An 18,942-nucleotide genomic window follows, 5' to 3' on the forward strand; every position below is an offset into this window, starting at 1 on the left:
GCTGCAGGGATCAATGACCATCACACCCCGTTAACTGGAATTGTTTACAAATGAGCTACATTCCGAGATTTTTATCACTGAACTTACATGAACAACTATCATTAAACGTGTTTATAAAAGTTGCGTCAAATTGTGAAGTTTTTGTGTCAGTGGTTGGTACCCCCCAGCCCCCTCCCCGGGGTCAGAAACCAGGACGAGATCAGCCTGTCTTGGGGGAGGGAGGGTGACCAGGTGATGGTACATCAGACGGGGGTTGGAGCCCTGGGCCCTGACCGCGCCTCGGTTTCCCCTTAAGGGGGGTGGTGAGAGGAGGACACGGCCTCTAGCCCACCCCCGGATCCCGCGGCCCTGCGCACACCTACGCCCGGCCTCCCACACCAGCTCTGCCCCGTGGGATGTCCGAAAAGCCGTCCCCTCCCCTTTTGCACCTGTGTCTCTTCCCCCCATCTCTGTCCGGTGGTGCAGGTCACAGCCAGGCACATCTGGCGGCTCCCCGAGGATGGGACTTCGTGAGGCCCGGTGAGGAATGTTGAAAAGGTAAAAGGTTTATTTTCCTTTCCACCCAATCACGCGCCAGACAGACTGGAGGCCCGCCGGCCTGCGGAGCCTGGAGCCACAGCGTGGCTGGGCAGAGTTCCCGTGGCCCGAGGGGCCAGCTCGGCTGTCCTAGACGGTGTCCATCTCGCGGAGCTTGTGGTCCAGGATGGTGTCGTGATTCTGGAACTTGAAGTAGCCGTGGAACTTCTTCTTCTGAAGCAGGAGGGGAAACCAGTAGCTGTCATCGGGCCACATGTCAGCGAAGGGGATCTGGTCCAGTTGGAACCACTGGGGGCGCATTTCTGAAGTCAGTGAAGAGGAACAGTCATCGATGTTCAATCCAGATTTTAAACTGACTTTTTGTGAGGAATTACTGAGTTGTTCTGTGTGAGGAACTTGACATACTTTCATCTTTAACCCTTGTGACTGTATCCCTTATCTTACAGAAGAGTAGGGAGGCTCCGGTGCTGGTGCACTTCAGCACCTGCCCCTGGGGGAGGGGAGGGCTGCCCTGCTGCTCGTCACCTGCCTCCCTCTCACCCGCCGTGAAGGGACAAGCCCTGGGACTCACCGTCGCTCTCCTCTGGTGTCCCGTGGACACTGTCTGTGCAGAAGATGTGCATGTGCATCAGCTCGGGGTCGCCCACGAACTCAAACACGATCTGGCCCACCTTCTGCAGCGCGTCCACGGTCAGACCGCTCTCTTCCTGCAGCTCCCTGTGGGCAGAGGCAGGTGGGTGCACTGACGGACGTAAGGTGACAGTTAAAGCACGGCGCCCACGCAGAAGCCAGGAATGGGGCTGGGAGGATGGAGGGGCGGAGTGTGTACATGTGGCCAAGGGCTCGGGTTCGGGGACCGCTGTTTAGGGGCAGCCAGACCTCCGTAATTGAGCACCCTGGGCGCACCACGTGGCAGGCCAGGCCTGGCCCTGCTCAGCTGCTCGGAGGTCCCACGGGAGGCCAGTGCTAGAGCCGGGAGACCCCACCTGTCCTGCTCGGCTCTCCCGGAGGCCGTCACGTGTGCATGGTGCTGTGCGGGCTGCAGCCCCCAGAACCCAGCCCTGAGCCAAAGTCCTCCTGCCCAGAGAATTCTCCCGTCCTGTCCCTGCTCAGAGCTCAGGATCAGACTGCAGGTTTCTACTGTCTCTTCCCCAGAGAAGGGGCTGTTTTAACTCCTGTTTCACCAAGGAGACAGGCCCCACCCCCAGCCAGCTCACCTCAGCCGTGCTTGATGGTAGGGGATGAGCTTTGGGCCTGTCTCGCTGTGTCCCCCGTTCTCAGCACCCCTTCCCCCAGCTCAACCACCTGTGCTTGGAGGAAGGGGTCAGGGGGCTGATCTCCCCACCTGAGTGCACAAGTGCCGGGCGACTCACGAGGAGAACCGGGACTCCCCCCCTTGAATTGAACAGTGCTTCCCCAAGCTGCATATTCCTTGTAGACAGTCTAGCAAACACACGCACCCCTCACCAGCAAGGACCCTTGCCACCACTGCAGTTTCCCCTTTGGGTCTTTCTCCTTTGTGCCTCCCTTTTAAAAACTGCAAATGTGCTGCCCGTACCTTGTACCTGTGCTTTTCACACAACACTGCAGAGCCACGTGCTACACGTCAGGGAATTCAACCAGCTTCTCGGCGGTTGTGTGTCATAGAATAAAAGTCCCACCCTGCTCATCACGAAACCCGCCGAGACGAGCATCCTCGTACACACCGTCGGCCACCAGCCTTTCACCCACCGGCTGCCCTGCCGCGGTCATCCTGCGTCTCGTTCCATCCTTGGCAAGCGCTTTCTGGATGTTCTGCTGTGCTCGGGACTCTGGGGACCCCACGAGCTCTACACCCGTGAAGCTCGGCACCTGTGTCTCCTGCTAGAGTCTCACTTCCCCACTGCCCTGTATTTTTGTTGCTGTAAAAACATTCTAATTATACCTGACTATTTAGAGTGGTAGGTTAAAAAAAGGTCTTTTTAAGCTTTGATCTCTGAGTTATGTTAGCAACACAATGCATAATTACTTCCTGTGCCTGTAATGAGGAGCCAGGGAAACCGGTGTTTGTTAAACGCGTGTGTTGGGTTAAACGGTCTTATTTAAATGGACGCCTTATTGAGCTTGGAATCTGCCCTAACCTTCCTGTGAGGCCCGGAGAGGAACTGCATCCATTTGCTGCCGTTCACATGCCGCCCAAGTGATGCGCTGGAAGCTGGAATTTATTCATTGAGATGGTTAATTAAAATTAGACACGAGCTAAAAAAATGAACGTGTGTTTTCACTTGCAGGGGTGGAAATGGCTCCCCAGTTAAATGTAACAGAAGCCTTCCGCAGGGCCCGCCCCTACCTCCGGCAGCAGGCTGGCGAGCTCGTTTTTAAAAACGTCACCTACTGATTTAGTGTTTTGACTAATTTTGGCTCCTCTTCCCGGAGTCCACGGCAGCGTATGAAATATCAATGTGTCCGCGCAGGCAGAGCTGAGCTTGTTTCGGGCCGGGATAACCAGGCAGCCGGGGGTGACACTGATCCAGTTTTGCTGACGTGTCTGATTGCATCTCTGGGATGTTCCCCACACGGCGGGGGCACGGGGCGGTGGCCCTGCGGTCCGGAGCCCGCGGTGCAGCTCGGGGGCCCGCCGGCCGCACGGCCTTGCAGAGTTCTCTGACACGGTGCTCTGTGTCCTCACCGCTGCTCTGCGGGTGCTGGCCAGAAAGGTGGGCGTGCGCCACACCCAAAGCTGAAACCTGGCTGTGAGGCACCCTGGGTCCCCAGGTGCCTGCAACTCCCTGCAACCCCCCAGGAGGAAGGATGCATCTTCCTTGGCGCTCAGATGGCTTCCCCCCAAGGACGTCCAGCACAGAGGAAGGGACAACCAGTCTCACACGGCCACCTGAGTCTGCTGCTGAGTGAGGAGCACACGTTAACCCAGCTGTTGAAGTGGGGCCCGCCCTGGGACCCCAAAGAGCAGTGCACCAGACACCCCCAGGGCTGCCGTGACCTCGCTCGTCAGGGCAGGACAGCCAGGGCCTGGGGCCTAAGGAGCAGCCCCACACCCGTGCACGGGAAGAGGCCAGAGCTGCCCTAGGGGCCTGGGGCCGACGGCTGAGTCATCCCCAAGGTGGGCGAAGCCCTGTTGCTGCTGGAGTCCCAGGGCCCTGGGGTGGGTCTCAGTCTGCGCCCCGTGCGTTAGAACCTGCCACCCGTCCCGATCCCCCCTGCAGGGTCTCAACAGTCCTTTGTCGGGGTGGTCCTGACGCTTGGCTCCATCCTACACCCAGGCTGGAACCCTGGGGAGAGGACACGGGGCTCCTGGAGGGAGCTGACCCACAGGCCCTGGGCACCAGCGTGGTGCCATGCAGTCACAGGCAGACTGGTCTACACCAGGCGGGCGGTGTGGGCCCTGGATGCTGCACTTCTGGCCTCAGTCTCAGGGTAAGGCCAACCCTGCCTTAAGGAAGGGCCCCCGGGCAGAGCATGGAGACCATTCGTGCCCCGTGCCTGTGGAGAGGACGTCCCCCAGCGGGGCACGCTGCCTGCAGGGGCTGAGTATGCCCTCGAGGACGCCTGGGTATCAAAACGGAGCTCAGGGTGGCCTGGGAGGAAGCGCCCTCCACAGCCCCACCTGCTGGACGAGGCCTCCAAAGGGCAAAGAATCACGAGGCTCTAAGAGGGTAACTGAGACCTTGATAATAAAGCAGTAAGCAAGCCTGAACGACAACAAAGTCATCGATTTCAGGACGGTTCTGTGATCTGTGGTGAGGTCGGCACAGAGGAGTGAGGTTGGGGGTCATGGCTCCAGTGCCTTCTGGTCGTCCAGCGAGCGTCTGGGGGGCAGACTGCAGGGCCCAGCACGGCGTCTGCTCGGCTGAACCGAGTTTATGCCAGTGGCCCACAGACGCTGAGCAGGTGGCCCAATTTCATTAGTCATTGGGGCAAACAAATTAAAACCTCCACAAGGTATCACCACACCTGCCGGGATGGCTAAGAGGAAAAGGACAGAAGATGCCAGGTGTCGCTGAGGGTTTGGAGGAAGCGGATCTCATACGCTGCTGGCGGGAGTTTAAACGAGCACAGCCGGTTGGCAGTATGTGCTAAGGCGGAACACCTTGAATTCTCCAGGGGAGCGTCCGCCGGAAAGACCGTATAGGACCGTCCACAGCTACACCACTTGCAACTCCAACCCGGAAGCGGCCCAAAAGCCCCCGGCCGGGATGAGCAGGCTGCAGCGTGTTCCTAAACCGGACTGGACCACTGCCACGTGCAGACATAATGCCAGGAAGAAGCCACAGCTGCAAGGCTCGCTCTACAGGGTATTTCCGAATGGGCCGAACCATCAACTGTGACCGAAGTCAGGGTGCAGGCTGCCCCCCTGGGGGCAGGGTCCACCCTCCAGTCCCATTTCTTGATCTACGTGCTGGTTAAATGACGGACCCATTTCTTAAAAATTCCCTAATGAAGACTGGCATTTTCCTACATGCACTTTATACTTCAATACAAACTTGACTTATAAAAGGTCTTCAGTCCTGGCCTCATGACGGACAGAGGGCGTAATTCAGTGTGATCAGAAAGGTGGCGGTTCTGTGAAGGAAATCCAGAGGTCTATGGAGAAGAGCTGGGGGAGGCGCACCTTCTCCGATGTGAAGGCCGAGGAGGGGTCAGCCAGAGGAGGAGCCAGGAAGAGTGGGAGGGTGACGACAGCTTGGGGTGTCCGGGGGGCAGGGAAGGGAGCGAGGGGGCGAGGCCAGACCGCGTGGGGCTCAGTGGATGACACAGGAGGTTGGATTTATCCACACAGGCCTGCGAGGGGCAGGAAGGCAAAGGGGCTGCGGTCTGGAGGCCTGTGTGATCTCGGGCACACTGCTCAACCTCTCTGGGCTTCAGTTCTTCCCATGTGAAAGTGGGTGTGTCAAGGAAGAACTGAGACTGTGTGCGGAAGCTCCCAGACACGCTCGTCACCAGCTCCCCTGAACAAAGGAAGGAGCCCAGTGACTGGCCAGTCCCTTGGCTAGAAAGAGGAAGCCAGGATTCTCCTGCCCAAGCCACTGCACAGCAGCTTCCCAAATATGTCCTAAAAACCACGACTGCAGAGCAGCAGCTAATGTGTACTGAGCACGGACCACGTGCCAGGCCTCGCTCAGTCCCTTATGTTTATTTTCTCAATCTTCACAACAGTCCTAAGAGGTAAGTAAGTACTGTTGTTATCCCCACTTCGCAGATGAAGAAACCGAGGCTCAAGGATTCAGTCTGGGCTCCAGGTCATGTGGCTCTAAGCGGTCAAATCAGGGGCCTGGCTCTACAGCCCGAATCCTTGTCGCCTGCGGAAGCTGGTTCTGCGGTCAGGCCTGCCCCTCCCCTCACCTCTTGGCTCCATCCTCGATGGTCTCTCCTTCTTGAACTTTGCCTCCGAAGCCGTTCCACCGGCCGGCCCCGAAGCCTCGTTTCTTCATGCCCAGGAGGACTCGCTGAGGCTGCAGCACGAGTACCAAGGTGTAGAGCCTCGAGGCACGCATGGTGCCCTTGGGTTCTGCGGGGACGGCAAGGGGTTGGGTCAGCTTGACCTGGGTGTGGACGGAAGCGGTGTATTGTGGTGGCCAGGGGCCGGGGGTACAGGAAATGTGCTCTGCAAGGCAGGGGGAGGCAACGTCCCAGCTCTGCCACATGTAGCAGGTTTTCTGGGGTAGACAGAGGCCTGGCCCCCAGAACCCAGGGGCATCAGTGCCCAGGCCCTTCGCTTACTGGGCTGATGCAGCAGGTCAGATGATGGCCCATCCCTTCCCCTCCCCACTCCTTGGCACAGGGCTGTTCCTGCTCCTGTGTCCAGGCCTCGAGCCCACCGGGCACCAAGAGAACCATGCAATTTACCCAGCGGTTCTTGGGTCTGGCTTTTGGCCTTGGTCTTTTCATTATGGGGCCTTCTTCTGGCCTACTGTGTTCTGGTTTCTGCCTCTCTGCACGAGCAGCCCCCCAGATTCCCAAGACATGCATGGCTTCTCACAGTGGAGAGTCCACCCAGCGAGGAGGCCTGGCTAGTCCCCGCTCCTGGAACAGGTTTTCACACTCTGCTCACAACTGTTGCTGCTCTGGGACCTGGTGCTGGAACCCAAGGGCCTCTCCTGCTCGAATGGGTTTGTGTGGTCCAGAGAAAGACTCGGAGGGTGACGTCTGGCCACTGCTGGAGAAATGCTGGAAGAGCAGGACCAAGTTAGCTGTCGATCCATCCCCACCCCAGTCTGGGGCCCACACTGGACGAGATGCAGGATTCAGGACCAGCGATCCTCCTGGGAAGTTGCGGTGTCTGAGAAAAGGGCCCTAGGCCTGGGTCCTGGTGCTGGCGGTAGGTCAGGCAGGAGAAGTGGGTCTCTGCGGTCCAGCCTCCCTTTAGTCTGCGGACTTTGTCACGTCCCCGACCTGCTCGCGTCCAAAGCCCTGGCTTCCTAAGGTAATTGGGATACTGCTGCTGCTGCTAGAAACGTCAGCTGTCAGTGATCAGGCACTGATTATATACTTCCCCCAAATTATCCCCTTTAACAGACCCAACAACTCTGTGAGCTGACACTTACCTTTTCCATTTTCAGCCAAGGAAACTGAAGCTCAGAGAGGCTACGTTTGACCCCAAATCAAACACCGGAGCCGCTACCCAAACCTGCGTCTACCGCATGTTGAAGTCTAGCTGGCTACAGCTCTTGGTTCTGCCATCAGACGGGTCCCCAGAGAGCCCGCCTAAAGTCAGGGGTCGGGCAGCGCCCCGTGTCAGCCGGGTGGCCTCTCAGCGGGGTCGCCTGTACACCGAGGCCCGCGACTAGGGTTTAAAGACAACGCACAGTCGAGCGCCAGGCTCGGACTCCCGTGCCGGGGCCTCGTCCGTGCAGGGTCTCCAGCCGCCCCCGCCCACCGGGCGCTCCCCGGCAGGTCCCAGGCCCGTCTCCCGTGGCGACGCTCCCGGACTCACGCGCTCCCGGGCTCTGCACGCACCTTTCCCACCCGCGCGCCGCTTCCGGGGGCGTGGCCTCGGGTCGGAAGCGAGGCCGGCACTTCCGGTGGCGGCAGCTGGAGCAGGTCGGCGTTCATGGCCAGGTGAGCGGGGCGGTCGGTGAGCGGGGCGGTCGGTGAGCGGGGCGGTCGGTGAGCGGGGCGGTCGGTGGGCGCGGCGGCTGGCGCTCAGCCGGCATTTGTGGAGCACCTACTGCATGCCTGCGGGAGGCGGAGTGGCCAGGGGCCTGCCCCAGGTTTCCGGTCCGAAAGGGGGCGCAGAGCCCACCTCGTCCAGGCCCGGAGAGGGTCAGCCCCGGCGAGGTGACTAGGGGAGACCTGCCAGCACGAAGCGGACGCTCGGCGAAGGCTCGCGGGGAGGGGCGGGCGGGCGGAGAGCTGGAGGGGGCTTTAGGAAGGGAGGGGCGGGTGGGGGGGCGCCGCGGGTGGAGGGGAAGCTGTGTAGAGCTCCGCACGCCTGAAGCCTGAGTGCCAGAGGTGAGAGGCCCACGTGGCTGAATCCAGGCCGTGGGATGGGGCTGGAGGCCCGCTGCCCACATCAGGTGGGCTCGGGGCGTGTAACTCCGCTCTCCACGCCTCCGCTGACCGGTGGGATTAGTCCTGGCGCCCAGGACCACCCTGTGCCCTCTTTCCTTGAGGCTCCTTACGCCTTTTGAAGGCAGCAGTTCCCACGTTATTGTCTCCAAATCTTGTCACCATGTTTTCATGCTGAAGGGACTTTTGGCTGCTAGCCATGGGGCTAACGGCAGCCTTTTTCATCAGAAGAAAGGACGCAGAGCTTGCTCTGTCGGGTTGTTCTGAGACGTGAAGGGAGGTGCGTCTAGCTCGCAGTGGGTAAGCTGTTAACGACCCCACTTCCCCTAAGAGGCTTGGAAATTGCGCTTCGTTCACACACAGGGTGAGTTCAGTTTTTTTCAGAAGTGTGACAGGCCGGTCAGACCCTGTACTAGCCGCCAAAGCCATGGAACTAAGCAAGGGAAGGACCTGTCCTCACGGGGTTTTCTCAGAGTTTCTCAAAGCCCAGTGGAAATTTCTATCTGCTGGGAAAGAATGTTACTTTCATTAATTTTATCAGCATTTTTAACCAGTCTTGGGAAAACTTTGGTTGACAACAAACAAGGTGACTACCATTAACGTTTGAGCTTTTCTGAAGAAAGCTTAAGGAGGGAAAAGACACCTTTGGACTGAAGGGGAGAGGCCTGCTGGAGGAGCTTGCTCGGGCTGCCATGAACAAGCACCCCAGGACGGGCGACTTACAGAGCAGAGATTTTCTGGCTCAGTGTCTGGAGGCTGGAAATCTGAAGTCAGGGTGTCAGCAGGGTTGCTTCCTGGGACATGTCTCCTCGACTTGTAGACGGCCATCTTCTCCCTGTGTCTTCATGTGGTTTTTGCTGTGTGTGTGTGTGCCTGTGTCCTAACTTCTTCTTACACGGACACCAGTCATATGGGATTAGAGCCCACCCATGTGACCTCATTTTACCTTAATTGCCTCATTTAAAGACCAGCCACCTCTTGAGGTGCTGGGGGTTGGGACTTGACCATAGAGACTTCGGGGGGATACGGTTCAGCCCATAACACCTTCTTTCCGGCTGTGGGGCCTCGTCAAGTCACCTCTCCCTCTTGGGCCGCACTGTCCCATCTCTGAAAACGTGCGGATTGAGCCTGGGGCCCCAGCGAGCTCCTGACCTGCTGGTCTTTGCGATGCCAGCCTGCTTCCTCCCTTTTCCTCACCAGGTCCTTGAAGCTGGTGTGGGCTTCCTTTCAGCGTCAAAGGTTCCACACCGGTGGGAGTTGCCTCAAGGGCCGGACCGGCGCTGAGCACCTGTGGCTGATGCGGCATTTGAAGGACCCGTTTGTGAAGGCTGCGAAGGTGGAGAGTTACAGGTGTCGAAGTGCCTTCAAGCTCCTGGAGGTGAACGAGAGGCACCGGATTCTGCGGCCTGGCCTCCGGGTGTTAGACTGTGGCGCCGCTCCTGGCGCGTGGAGCCAGGTGGCTGTGCAGAGCGTCAACGCTGCAGGCACAGGTGGGGCCTCCTGACCACCGAGGTTCAGACGCAGGCGCCGCCCTCTGCCAGGGGATGCAGAGCAGCTGAGCCGCCTTGCGAAGGCACGTGCTTCTGCGCGGTTGTTCAGGAGGAATGATACAACACTGACATTTTCAAAATGAGAGAGAGAGTAGAAAGGGATAATGAAAATGAAAATCACCTCAGATCACACGGCAGTAGTGTGTAGACTAATATATTGGTGCACATCCCGTACCTTTGTTGCTGATTTGGAGCCTCAACAGAGCTATTTTTTTTTTTTTTGGCTGACTGATATATTGACGTCTTTCCATTGACAGTACAACTGAGTCAACCTCAGGGGTTTCCAGGTCCTGGTCCTTGAAGCCCTGGGTTTCCTGGAGGTGCTCCTGGGGCTGCCCGGGGGGCCCTTGTGGCTCTGGCTTCCCCACTTTGGCTCAACTTGAGGGACTTAGCTTTTATCTGTTTTACATTTAGGGGTTTTGGCTAAGATCGTCTATATAAAAAAGTTTCCTCTCACTAATAGATCAACTAACTACCTATGCAAGGCAGAAAACTATGCCATCCTTTGAAACAGCTGCGTAGTATTCCAGATAACGGTTGTACTGTTGGTGTTTAGCCAGTCTCCTCATCGTGGGCACCAAGGTTGCTTTTGGGTCTTTTGCTAGCGTGTGCAGTGCTGTGGTAACGATCCTTACCACTTGCATTTCCTGCTGTAAAGTCTGAGGGTACCACATGCACTGGCATTATGACACATGTGAAGTTCACAAAGATCTCTCCCAGACACCTTAAAAACAGTTAAAAAAATTTCTTTTGAGCTTAGTATTTATCAGCTAAGTGAATGAGTGAGTCAGAAGCTTCTGTTCCTTTTCCCACCACTGAGTCTATCCACAGACTTCCTAACAACTGATTTGAGTGGTTCCTGCCCCCTAATTTCTCTTCAGTAGAAGCAGGAAAATGCCCAAGTTTAACTTGTAGTAAGAGGTGGCAGAAGCAAAGAGTGTGTGGATCAAATGGTTTGGGTTCTTTTACTCCCAGAAGTTGCAAAAATGGAACCAAAGCCATTTGCCTTTAGAGGACACTTCCTGGGGCTGTAGTACGTGGGACGTTAAAGGAGACATCAGAAGTGTATAAAATGGGACGAGAGATGTCCCACTTGCCAGGGCTGAAAATGGAGAGCTTTTGCCTTTGAAAAATGAGGTATCCTGCAGAATACCCGGACTTCCAATCTTTAGATAGAGATAAAACACCCTGCCCCTCACCCGTGGAGCAGCTTTTTTACCAAGCCGACTGAGCTACGAGAGTCTGTTCCCTTCATCTATCTAACCTGTATCTACCCTGGCGTGTAGGGGTGGTGCAGGGAGGGGCCACCAGGGCTTGTGAAGAGGGGAGCTTGGAAAGGGAAGGGAAGGGAGGTGGAGCCTGGGGGCAGCAGCTGTGCGGGCAGGAAATCTTGTTTCAGGTGAGGTGAAACAATGACATCTTTTTATTTCACAGCTGGCATCACTCAAATATGGGCAGGGTATCAATTTTTTTACCTTATTTTGCATTTGTCCGTTTCCCCCCTCTCTTGGCTTGTTTCTAATAGTTTCTACATTGAAAGAACTTGGATTAAACTGCAGAATGGATTTGTTGATTTAATCCAGAGGCATTTTGTATACTGGTCTGTCATTTTCTGTTTCAGTTTGTCATAAAGACCACTCAGAGATAAAAAGCCCTTTCATGGAGAGCAAGGCTCAGGGAGTGAAATGAAATCAGAGATGGTGTCAAGGCCCAGGGTGTGGCCCCAGGTCTGCCTGTCCCCTGGGACAGTCACTTCTCTCTGGGCCTCAGTTTCCTCGGAGGTAGAAGGACCACCACTCCCCGCCACATGTTTTTGTAGGATGTATAGAAAGTGGGGAGAGGCTTGTGTCCACATCTTTGCACATTAGCTCTTTTCCTCGGTCCTGACGTTTTATTTCTATTTTATTATTTTGTTGCATTTATTTTTTGTGGGAAGACTCAGGGTGTAAATAAGTAAGCACATCCACCGTTTCTTCCTTAGATCCCCGTGCTCCTGTTGGCTTTGTGCTTGGGGTAGATCTCCTTCACATACTCCCCCTGGAAGGAGCAACTTTTCTGTGCCCTGCTGATGTGACTGACCCAAGAACCTTCCAGAGAATCCGAGAACTGCTTCCTGCTGGGAGAGCGGATGTGATTCTGAGTGACATGGCGCCCAACGCCACGGGGATCCGGGGCCTCGACCACGACAGGCTCATTAGCTTGTGCTTGTCCCTTCTGGACATGGCTCCAGAAGTCCTGCACCGTGGGGGAACATTCCTGTGTAAAACCTGGGCTGGAAGTCAGAGCCATCGGTTACAGAAGAGACTGACAGAGGAATTCCAGAAAACAAGGACTGTAAAACCTGAAGCCAGCAGGAAAGAATCATCAGAGGTGTACCTCTTGGCCACACAGTACCGAAGAGGGAAGGGGGAAGGTCTGTGAAGGAATGAGAGTTTCATCTGCTGTTTCTGGTTCTTTTTCACTGCAAATGTAGCTTGAGCCCTTTCCTGAAGTGTGGCTGGGGAGATCCGAGCTTGATCTGGGATGCAGCGGGCAGGACAAATGGGGGACCTTTTTTTAGGCCTAAAAGATATGACAAAACTATATTCAGTGTCCAAGACATATGATAAAAAAAGTCTCTATAACATGATTCGTGAAGAGGAAGAGACAGGCAGAGATTAAAGGATGAAAAGGCAGACTGAGGGAAGGATAAAAACACTCGGAGGCAGAGAAACATACACACGGACACCTTTATGTAACTTTCTCTTCATACCCACGTTAGTATGTTACAGAGAAACAGGCTTCCACCCTTGCTCCCAAACAACCCACAGGTTTCCAGGTGTTATTTTGGGTTTACCGTGTCATGTAGAAAAAACCTGAAGTTTCAGTCTGGGGATTTGTGTCCGTCTCTCTGGCCAATGATCTGGAACTACATCCATTCTTCAAGCAGTGAGAGTTCTCAGAACAATTAGGGAAGACATTTGGTGTGACTTATGCATGGGGTGGGTGTGCTTTGTTTTCTCACTGGAATTGTTGCTGTAATACTCCAGCCTCCAAAGACTTAAAGGTAAGTGCCAAAGCAAGCAGCGAAGTGGTGTGTTCGTTTATTTCCTTTTACTCTTCCAGGAACTCGATGCAACTTTACAAAACAATGTAGGTCGTATTATTTTATGGAATTCCCATGTTTTTAAGTTTGTCTTTTGAAAAATTAATTTCTTCAAAACCATTTCCTGGAGGTGTGCTCATCCCTTAAGAAGAGTTTATTGATTGTAATGATGATTAAATGTGTAGACTGAAAAAAAAATGCACCACCTAAAAGTTGAGAGTTATGTTTTATTTGGTGGACAAAACTGAGGACTTAAGCCCGGACACAGCATCTCAGATAACTCTGAGAGATTGCTCCAAAGAGGCAAGGGGGGAGCCAGGATCTATAGGAGTTTTAGCAGCAAAGACCAGGTAGTTGGAACATCAAGTGATCACTGTTAAAAGAAAGCAAGACATCTCAAGTTAAGGAATTTAGTGCTTTTCTACATTTGGGAAGATGTCAGAGTCGGGGCTCACTGAAATCATTCCTTTGATGTGCACCTCAGCTCTCTGGGGCCAGCGTCCTGAGTTTCCTCGGTGTGCCGTTGGGGTGGCAGGGGCGGTGAGGTGGTGGCTGCAGTGTCTGACGGCGGGCTTGCTGTTTCCATCCCGAGTTCCCTGGGCTCACCCTCGGGGGTGGCTGTAGTGGCTGGTGACCGGAACGTCTTTTATTTACTGATATGGCAGGCAGCAGTTTTAGTTTACAAATGCGAAGGATCGCTGGGGGAAGGAATAGATACCCAGGAATCTCCATAGGGTCCTAGGGTAGTCCAGATCACTGAAGGAAGCTGCAGGCCCGACTTTTTAAATTTTGTTTTATTTGCGCTCGCAGTCCGCTAATGTAGCCCAGAGAGCCTCCTGTCCTGCTTGCACCTCCCCATCCCGTTTCTTTCCGGCCACACAAACTTGTGTTTTATTCTCTGGAAGAAGGGAATTCGGTGCAGACCCTTGGGCGCTTAGCAGGGGGCGGGGAGGAGGAGGGGCCGGTAAGACCCGTTAGTGGACGCAGGTTGCTGTGCTTCCAGGAGGGACCTGCTGGCTGTGGGCTGACCTCGCCCCGCTCTGCCGTTGCGCCCTGGAGAACTGGGACCCAGACGACGGCATCGCGCCCCGACAGCTCACAGGGCGCTGGGAGGGTAGCTTAGTAGCCCGGTTTTTCGCGTTGTTTTAGAGGGGCAGGGGAAAGTAAAAAAGGCATTCATTCAGGCAAATACTGTAGTGGCAAAATCTGCGGACTAGTCCGGCGGGCAGGAAAGTTTGGCCCTGCGAGGCCACCGTTGGCCGGTGCTGTTCCCCACAATACAGTGCGAGGCAGCCGCCCTGTGGAAGCCTGACCCGCGGAGGCCGGGGCCACCAAGATAGTCCCACGGGCTGGCCTTTGGTTCCCAGTCCTCTCCGAGCGGGGTCTCCTGCGGGTGGGTGGCTACGGGGACGAACACGAAGGCCCCAGGACCCGTTGGTGCGCGGACCCGGAGCTTTACGGCTTGCCCCGCCCAGGTCTCGCGAGAGCGCAGGCGTACGTCTCGCGATACGCGGGCGTAAAAGAGGGAGATCTGAGCAGTGGCGACGGCGGCACGGAGGCTGAGGCGGCTAGGTGAGCGGCCCGGGTCCCGGGAGGGGGGCCGGGCCGGGCTGGGCTGGGGGGCGGATGCTGAGCCGAACCGGCGGGGTTCGGGCGAAGAAGAGGCTGGGGCAGCCCGCCGGGTCTGGGTGCGGGCGCCGCCCCCTCGGCGTCCCCGCTTCCCTCTTAGACCCCGGCCCTGGGTCTCTTACCGGCGCGCCCACTGTCTGTCCGCGTGCTCACCGGGGCCGGGGTCCCTGCCGGCGCGCCCCTTCGCTCCGTGCTCTGTCCTCCGAGCCTGGGTGCGTCCCGTGCAGCCGCCCAAGGCTTCCTCTCCGAGAGGAGCAGCTGGAAATGGTCAGGGTTCGAGGGGCGAGCGAGGGCCGGGGCGGAGGCGGCCACGGAGGAGAGGTGCTTCACCGCCCGGCCTCCGGGAAGAAGGCCCCCCCCCCCAGCCGCCCCCAGACGGCCCAGTGCAGAGAGAGGAGCTCTTCCCCTGGTCCCGCCCTTTCGAGTTGACAGCACTGTCGCCTCCACGTCTTCACTTGAACAGTGTGGGAGTTGCCACTACTTCATTTTACAGCTAAGGAAACCGGTGGGAAGGTGGGAAGCGCCTTGCTCGTAGTCGCACTCCTGGCAGCTAGTAGGGCGGGAACTTGCATCTGACCTCTAGTATAAGTTAGGAGAAAGCAGACAGACAGGTGGTGAACTTAGGCCAGCGTAAGTGCCCACGGCGGTGTGAAGTGGTGTTGCCGGGCGGGGAGCATCCTGGTAATTTCTGTAGGTGCCCTCAGGTGTCCTTTTGCCAAGGAGGGCAGTCGAGAGGCGGTGTGCTCTGGACTCCCAGCTCAGGGGTTCCGTTGAGAGCAGTTCACGTTCAGTGACTAGACTTCTGGAAGATTTGAGTGTCTTTGATAGAGAGGATGGAGTTTGAGCTTTCACCTTATCGCTTGCCTTATGGGGTGGTTTCGTTCCAGGCAGGTGAAAACGCACGTGTGCTTCTCATTCTGGTGTATTAAGTGCATCAGCTCTTGCGAAGGGGGTGTATTGGCTAAATTTCCCATCACGGGATGGAAAGGATGGCCCTGGTCAAACGGGAGGATTTGCCTCCCAGAGCAGAGCGCTGCTGCCTGGCTGCACGCGGGCCTGAGTCTCTCAGGGAGGCTCCCAGCACTGTGGGTGCCCCTCCCCGGTCCCTCTTCGAGCCCATTTTCCACTTGTAATATGCAGGAGAGGTAGAGAGAACAGCTGTGTCGTGCAGGGGTGGAAACGATGGCCTACAGAAGACAAGGGCTCTTCGTGCCCAAGGCCAGGTTTCTTGTTAAGTGTGAAATTCAGAATCAAACCAAGATTCTTCACCTTGTTTGGGGGCGGGTGGGTTGGGGGCAGGTGTCTTCAGTCTAATACTTAGGGGAAATCAGCGAGAGCTGGCTGCTTTCCTCGGGGGAACACAGTATGCACCTGCAGGAATTCACACCTTTTGGCTGTTAACTGTGCCTGGGACACCTCCACACCTTCTGCCTGGTAGACGGCCTGGTGTGAGGCTGTCATCAGCGCAGGGTTGGGGGTGCGTGTTCTCTGCTGCTTTTGTCCTCGGCCCTTCACACGTTGGCCTGTGGAGCGCCCTTGACCTTTAGAGCCAGACAGACCCAGGTTGCAGTCTAAGTTCCGTAACTTTTGGAGCCTCATTTTCTGTCATCTCTGAAAGAACGTGTAAGGAGATCTCATTCATCTGCCCATTGTGATGATTGCCGTGTCATGTGTTAAATTACAAGCAGAGTGATAGTCAAACTCAAGGGCAATAGCTGTACCATCTGCCATTTGGAGACTTCTTTTGGGCCTTATAATCCTCACAGCTTTGAAAAGTGGGCTCCTCAGTTTACAGATGAGGAGACAGGCTCAGGAAGTGCTGGTGCTCAGTGAATGTCAGGTACCTTTCTTTGGGGTACCTGGCTGAAAATAGTAGTGACACTCATTAATGTCTTTGTTAAGCTATAATAAGCACTGCTATGGTTGTCATCCTTACGGCCACTGTTGTGTGCTTTGTTTCTGATTCCTGGAAGCTCGGCTTTTAGTGAGTGCTTATGTGGGAGATGTGCCACCTGACTGCCCAACACCTCATCTTGGGAGCCGTCTGTCTGTCCTGCTGGTGCGCAGGTCAGCACTCTGATGGTCAGCAGCTTGGTGGCATGTTGTCTTTTTATGCCTCCTTTTCTTCTCTGAGAAATTGGCAGTGTGGGCTCCCAGTTAACTCCAAAGAATGTGCTTACGGACACTGGAATATTATAAGGGCTCTGAGAGAGCATCAGGGGAGTGGGACTGCCCAAAGGTACCCCCTGACCGGGCAGCTGGCAGAGCTGATGGCGCATCAGAAGGCTCCCTGTGACCCTTCCCTTGTTTTCCTCCAGAAGGGAAGTGGCCATGGAAGACCTGGGGGAAAACACCACCGTCCTATCCACCCTGAGGTCTTTGAACAATTTCATTTCTCAGCGAGTGGAGGGAGGATCTGGACTGGATGTTTCCACCTCTGCCCCAGGTTCTCTGCAGATGCAGTACCAACAGAGCATGCAGGTGAGTGGTACGCGCTGGGATAGGGGCCTCCAGGTAAAGGCACCTGCCCTTAGGTGGGGCTGGTTCAAGTGCCACATGGTGCAGGTGAGCGGTTTGTGTCCGGATAAGGGCCTCTACGTACACAGACTTTCCCTTAGGTGGGGCTGATTCACCTCCCATATAGTTGAGGCAGGTGAGCGCTGTCTCAGCCTAGAGGCCAGCTGGCCATCTCCCACATCTCCAGCATGGGTAGTCGTAGTTTGGGAGGACAGCCAGAGGTCATGGTCTGGCCCTGAGCTGTCCTGGCTCAAAAGCCTGAGATAACAGCTCCCCCAGAGTGGATCTGGTGTTCGGCATTGTGCTGACACTAACGAGCTTGCAGACGCTAGAGGTAGGATTGGAAAGCCAGTTGATTCATTTAATCGAGGGAAATAATCCGAAACTGCCTGGGCACATGACCACTGGAATTGTGCAGCCAGCTGCTGGCTCCCTTGATGGTGTAGCACACGGCAGGGCTGTGTTGTAAGCACAGGTTCTTGGTCAGCCTGGCAGGTAAGGCAGGGCAGTGAGTGAAGGATTGGGCATATGACAGTCTCAGACTATGGGGGCCATTTGCACATCTTCGCTTCAGTCTGCCATGGGGTGATTTTTACAGTTTCACTTTGCTCATAGTCTTATTTCACTTTATTCCAAGTTTTCGGCAATGCTCATTGTGGACACAGTTGTAAAGGCTCAGGTCTCCTGAAGGACTTCAGGTTCTGAAGAGTCTTGGGGTCAGTGCTAGTTGGGGCAGGGATCACTGGGTCCACATAGGGAGGGAATGTGGTGTCCGAGCCATGTCCAGGCCCCTGCCACTGTCAGGGCTGCATCAGGTGATCTCTGGCTTCTCTGCTTGCATTCCTTCTCTCTTGTCAGCCTTGCCTGTGTTGCTGCAGCCTTTCTGCTATAGTGTCCTGTGTCAGATGAGCCAGTGGTTTCCTGTTGCTCTGGGAGCCCTGATGAGTCCATGCCACATTTGCTAAAACAGAGGCTGGTGTGTTTGTATGCATTCGTTTGCTGAATAGTTGAATTACTTACTATGTGTTTGTTAGTGGGCTAAGTTGCTCACTGCCCTTTTTTTTTTTGGCAAGCACTGTTCTTTATCCTGAAATTAGGTCATTTGTATTTTTTTTTGTTGTTAAAACACCTTTTTTTGAAATGGTGGTGGTGATAGATTATAGGGGGTTTTTTTGTTTTTTGTTTTTTTTTTAATCCTTGCTCACTGGCAGAATATGAAGTTGGCAACTTTGGTCTAAGAAAGTTATAATTTTATTGATGCAGATGTCTGGGAACTTTTGGCCTGTCGGAACTATAGAGTCTAGAATTTCCAGGGTCCCTAGTTCTCACTCATCTATGACCTGAAAGGCTTCCCCAGTTGGGATATCAGTAAATGAAAGCTGTAGCCAGAGTGAGCTGGTTAGAGAGCCACGTGGCACAGGACCTGCCTAGGAGCCCTGACCTTGGACCTGTCCTGTCTCAGGACTTCAGTCAGTGTTCTGTCTCTTTGCTACCATGCCTGGCAGGTGAGGGAACAGAGCAGCTGCGGGTCTGGGGAGTCTGGAGGCAGAGAGCAGTGTCTTGCCTGCTAGTCCCGTCCCCTGGTTTATTTTAAGGTTCCTGTTTCTGTGTGCAGGCGTTTATAGTCCGCTGTGCTACGTGTCAGCATTGGCTTAAATATAAAAATATGTTCAGTGACTTTCCTTCAGGTATGGTCAACCTTCCAGGAAGATGCCGCCAATGGATGTGTGTCTCTGGGACTCCCGTGTGGTACCCACACCCTCGGAGCTGGGGTCCTGCCATCCTCTGAAGAAGCTGGGCCCTAGCTGCCGACTCAGAGTGAGACTAGGAAGGCTGAGTTTGATGGAGGGTAGAGTTAGGAGCTCCCAAATGTCAACAGGTGGGAACTGAAATGAGAGAAAGTATCAGAGGGGTAAAGAAAGTGTGGACTTTGGCCTCCAGAGCAGTGGGGGAAGGGTGGAGAAAATGTCTTTTCTCTGGCCTGGGATTTCTCACACTTGGCACTGTTGACATTTTGGGCTGGATAATTTTTTGTTTTGCAGGATATTCCTGTGCATCGTGGGATGTTTAGCGACATCCCTGGCCTCTACCCGCTACGTGCCAGGAGCAAACACAGAG

At 55.3% G+C, this 18,942-nt stretch overlaps 3 protein-coding genes and 1 long non-coding RNA gene across 9 annotated transcripts in view; 2 read left to right on the forward strand and 2 right to left on the reverse strand.

Annotated features, from left to right (window-relative positions):
• Positions 1-520: 520 nt before the first annotated feature.
• NUDT1 (nudix hydrolase 1) lies at positions 521-6,029 on the reverse strand (the record flags this gene model as incomplete). The annotated part of the gene is made up of 3 exons (XM_082430607.1): positions 521-839; positions 1,109-1,254; positions 5,878-6,029. 3 exons carry the CDS (start codon positions 6,027-6,029, stop codon positions 667-669), a joined length of 471 nt encoding a protein of 156 aa, XP_082286733.1. The 3' UTR covers positions 521-666.
• A 565-nt stretch (positions 6,030-6,594) lies between these two features.
• MRM2 (mitochondrial rRNA methyltransferase 2) lies at positions 6,595-12,890 on the forward strand (the record flags this gene model as incomplete). Of its 2 annotated transcripts, none has more annotated exons than XM_082430599.1 (4): positions 6,595-6,703; positions 7,454-7,593; positions 9,244-9,533; positions 11,575-12,890. In XM_082430599.1, 4 exons carry the CDS (start codon positions 6,641-6,643, stop codon positions 12,012-12,014), a joined length of 933 nt encoding a protein of 310 aa, XP_082286725.1. In that variant the 3' UTR covers positions 12,015-12,890. The 2 variants fall into 2 exon arrangements, with proteins under 2 accessions (XP_082286725.1, XP_082286724.1); XM_082430598.1 differs by lacking the exon at positions 6,595-6,703 and adding an exon at positions 7,176-7,319.
• On the reverse strand, positions 12,305-13,993 carry LOC309645473. Its single transcript, XR_014254905.1, has 2 exons — positions 13,158-13,993; positions 12,305-13,051 (listed from the first exon to the last, which is right to left on the reverse strand). It is a non-coding gene; the product is annotated as an uncharacterized lncRNA (long non-coding RNA).
• A 112-nt stretch (positions 13,994-14,105) lies between these two features.
• MAD1L1 (mitotic arrest deficient 1 like 1) overlaps positions 14,106-18,942 on the forward strand; it is a 331,750-nt gene continuing 326,913 nt past the window's right edge. For 4 of the 5 annotated variants that reach the window (XM_082430571.1, XM_082430573.1, XM_082430572.1 and 1 more), the window contains exons 1-2: positions 14,153-14,250; positions 16,626-16,788. In XM_082430571.1, coding sequence (XP_082286697.1) covers positions 16,639-16,788 — 150 coding nt within the window. In that variant the 5' untranslated portion in view covers positions 14,153-14,250; positions 16,626-16,638. Of the gene's footprint in view, positions 14,251-16,625; positions 16,789-18,942 lie in introns of all 5 variants that reach the window. The other variant, XM_082430575.1, reaches the window with a different exon arrangement.

The sequence above is a fragment of the Balaenoptera physalus genome, assembly GCF_965194825.1.
Source record: "Balaenoptera physalus genome assembly, chromosome: 16".
Lineage (NCBI taxonomy): Eukaryota > Metazoa > Chordata > Mammalia > Artiodactyla > Balaenopteridae > Balaenoptera > Balaenoptera physalus.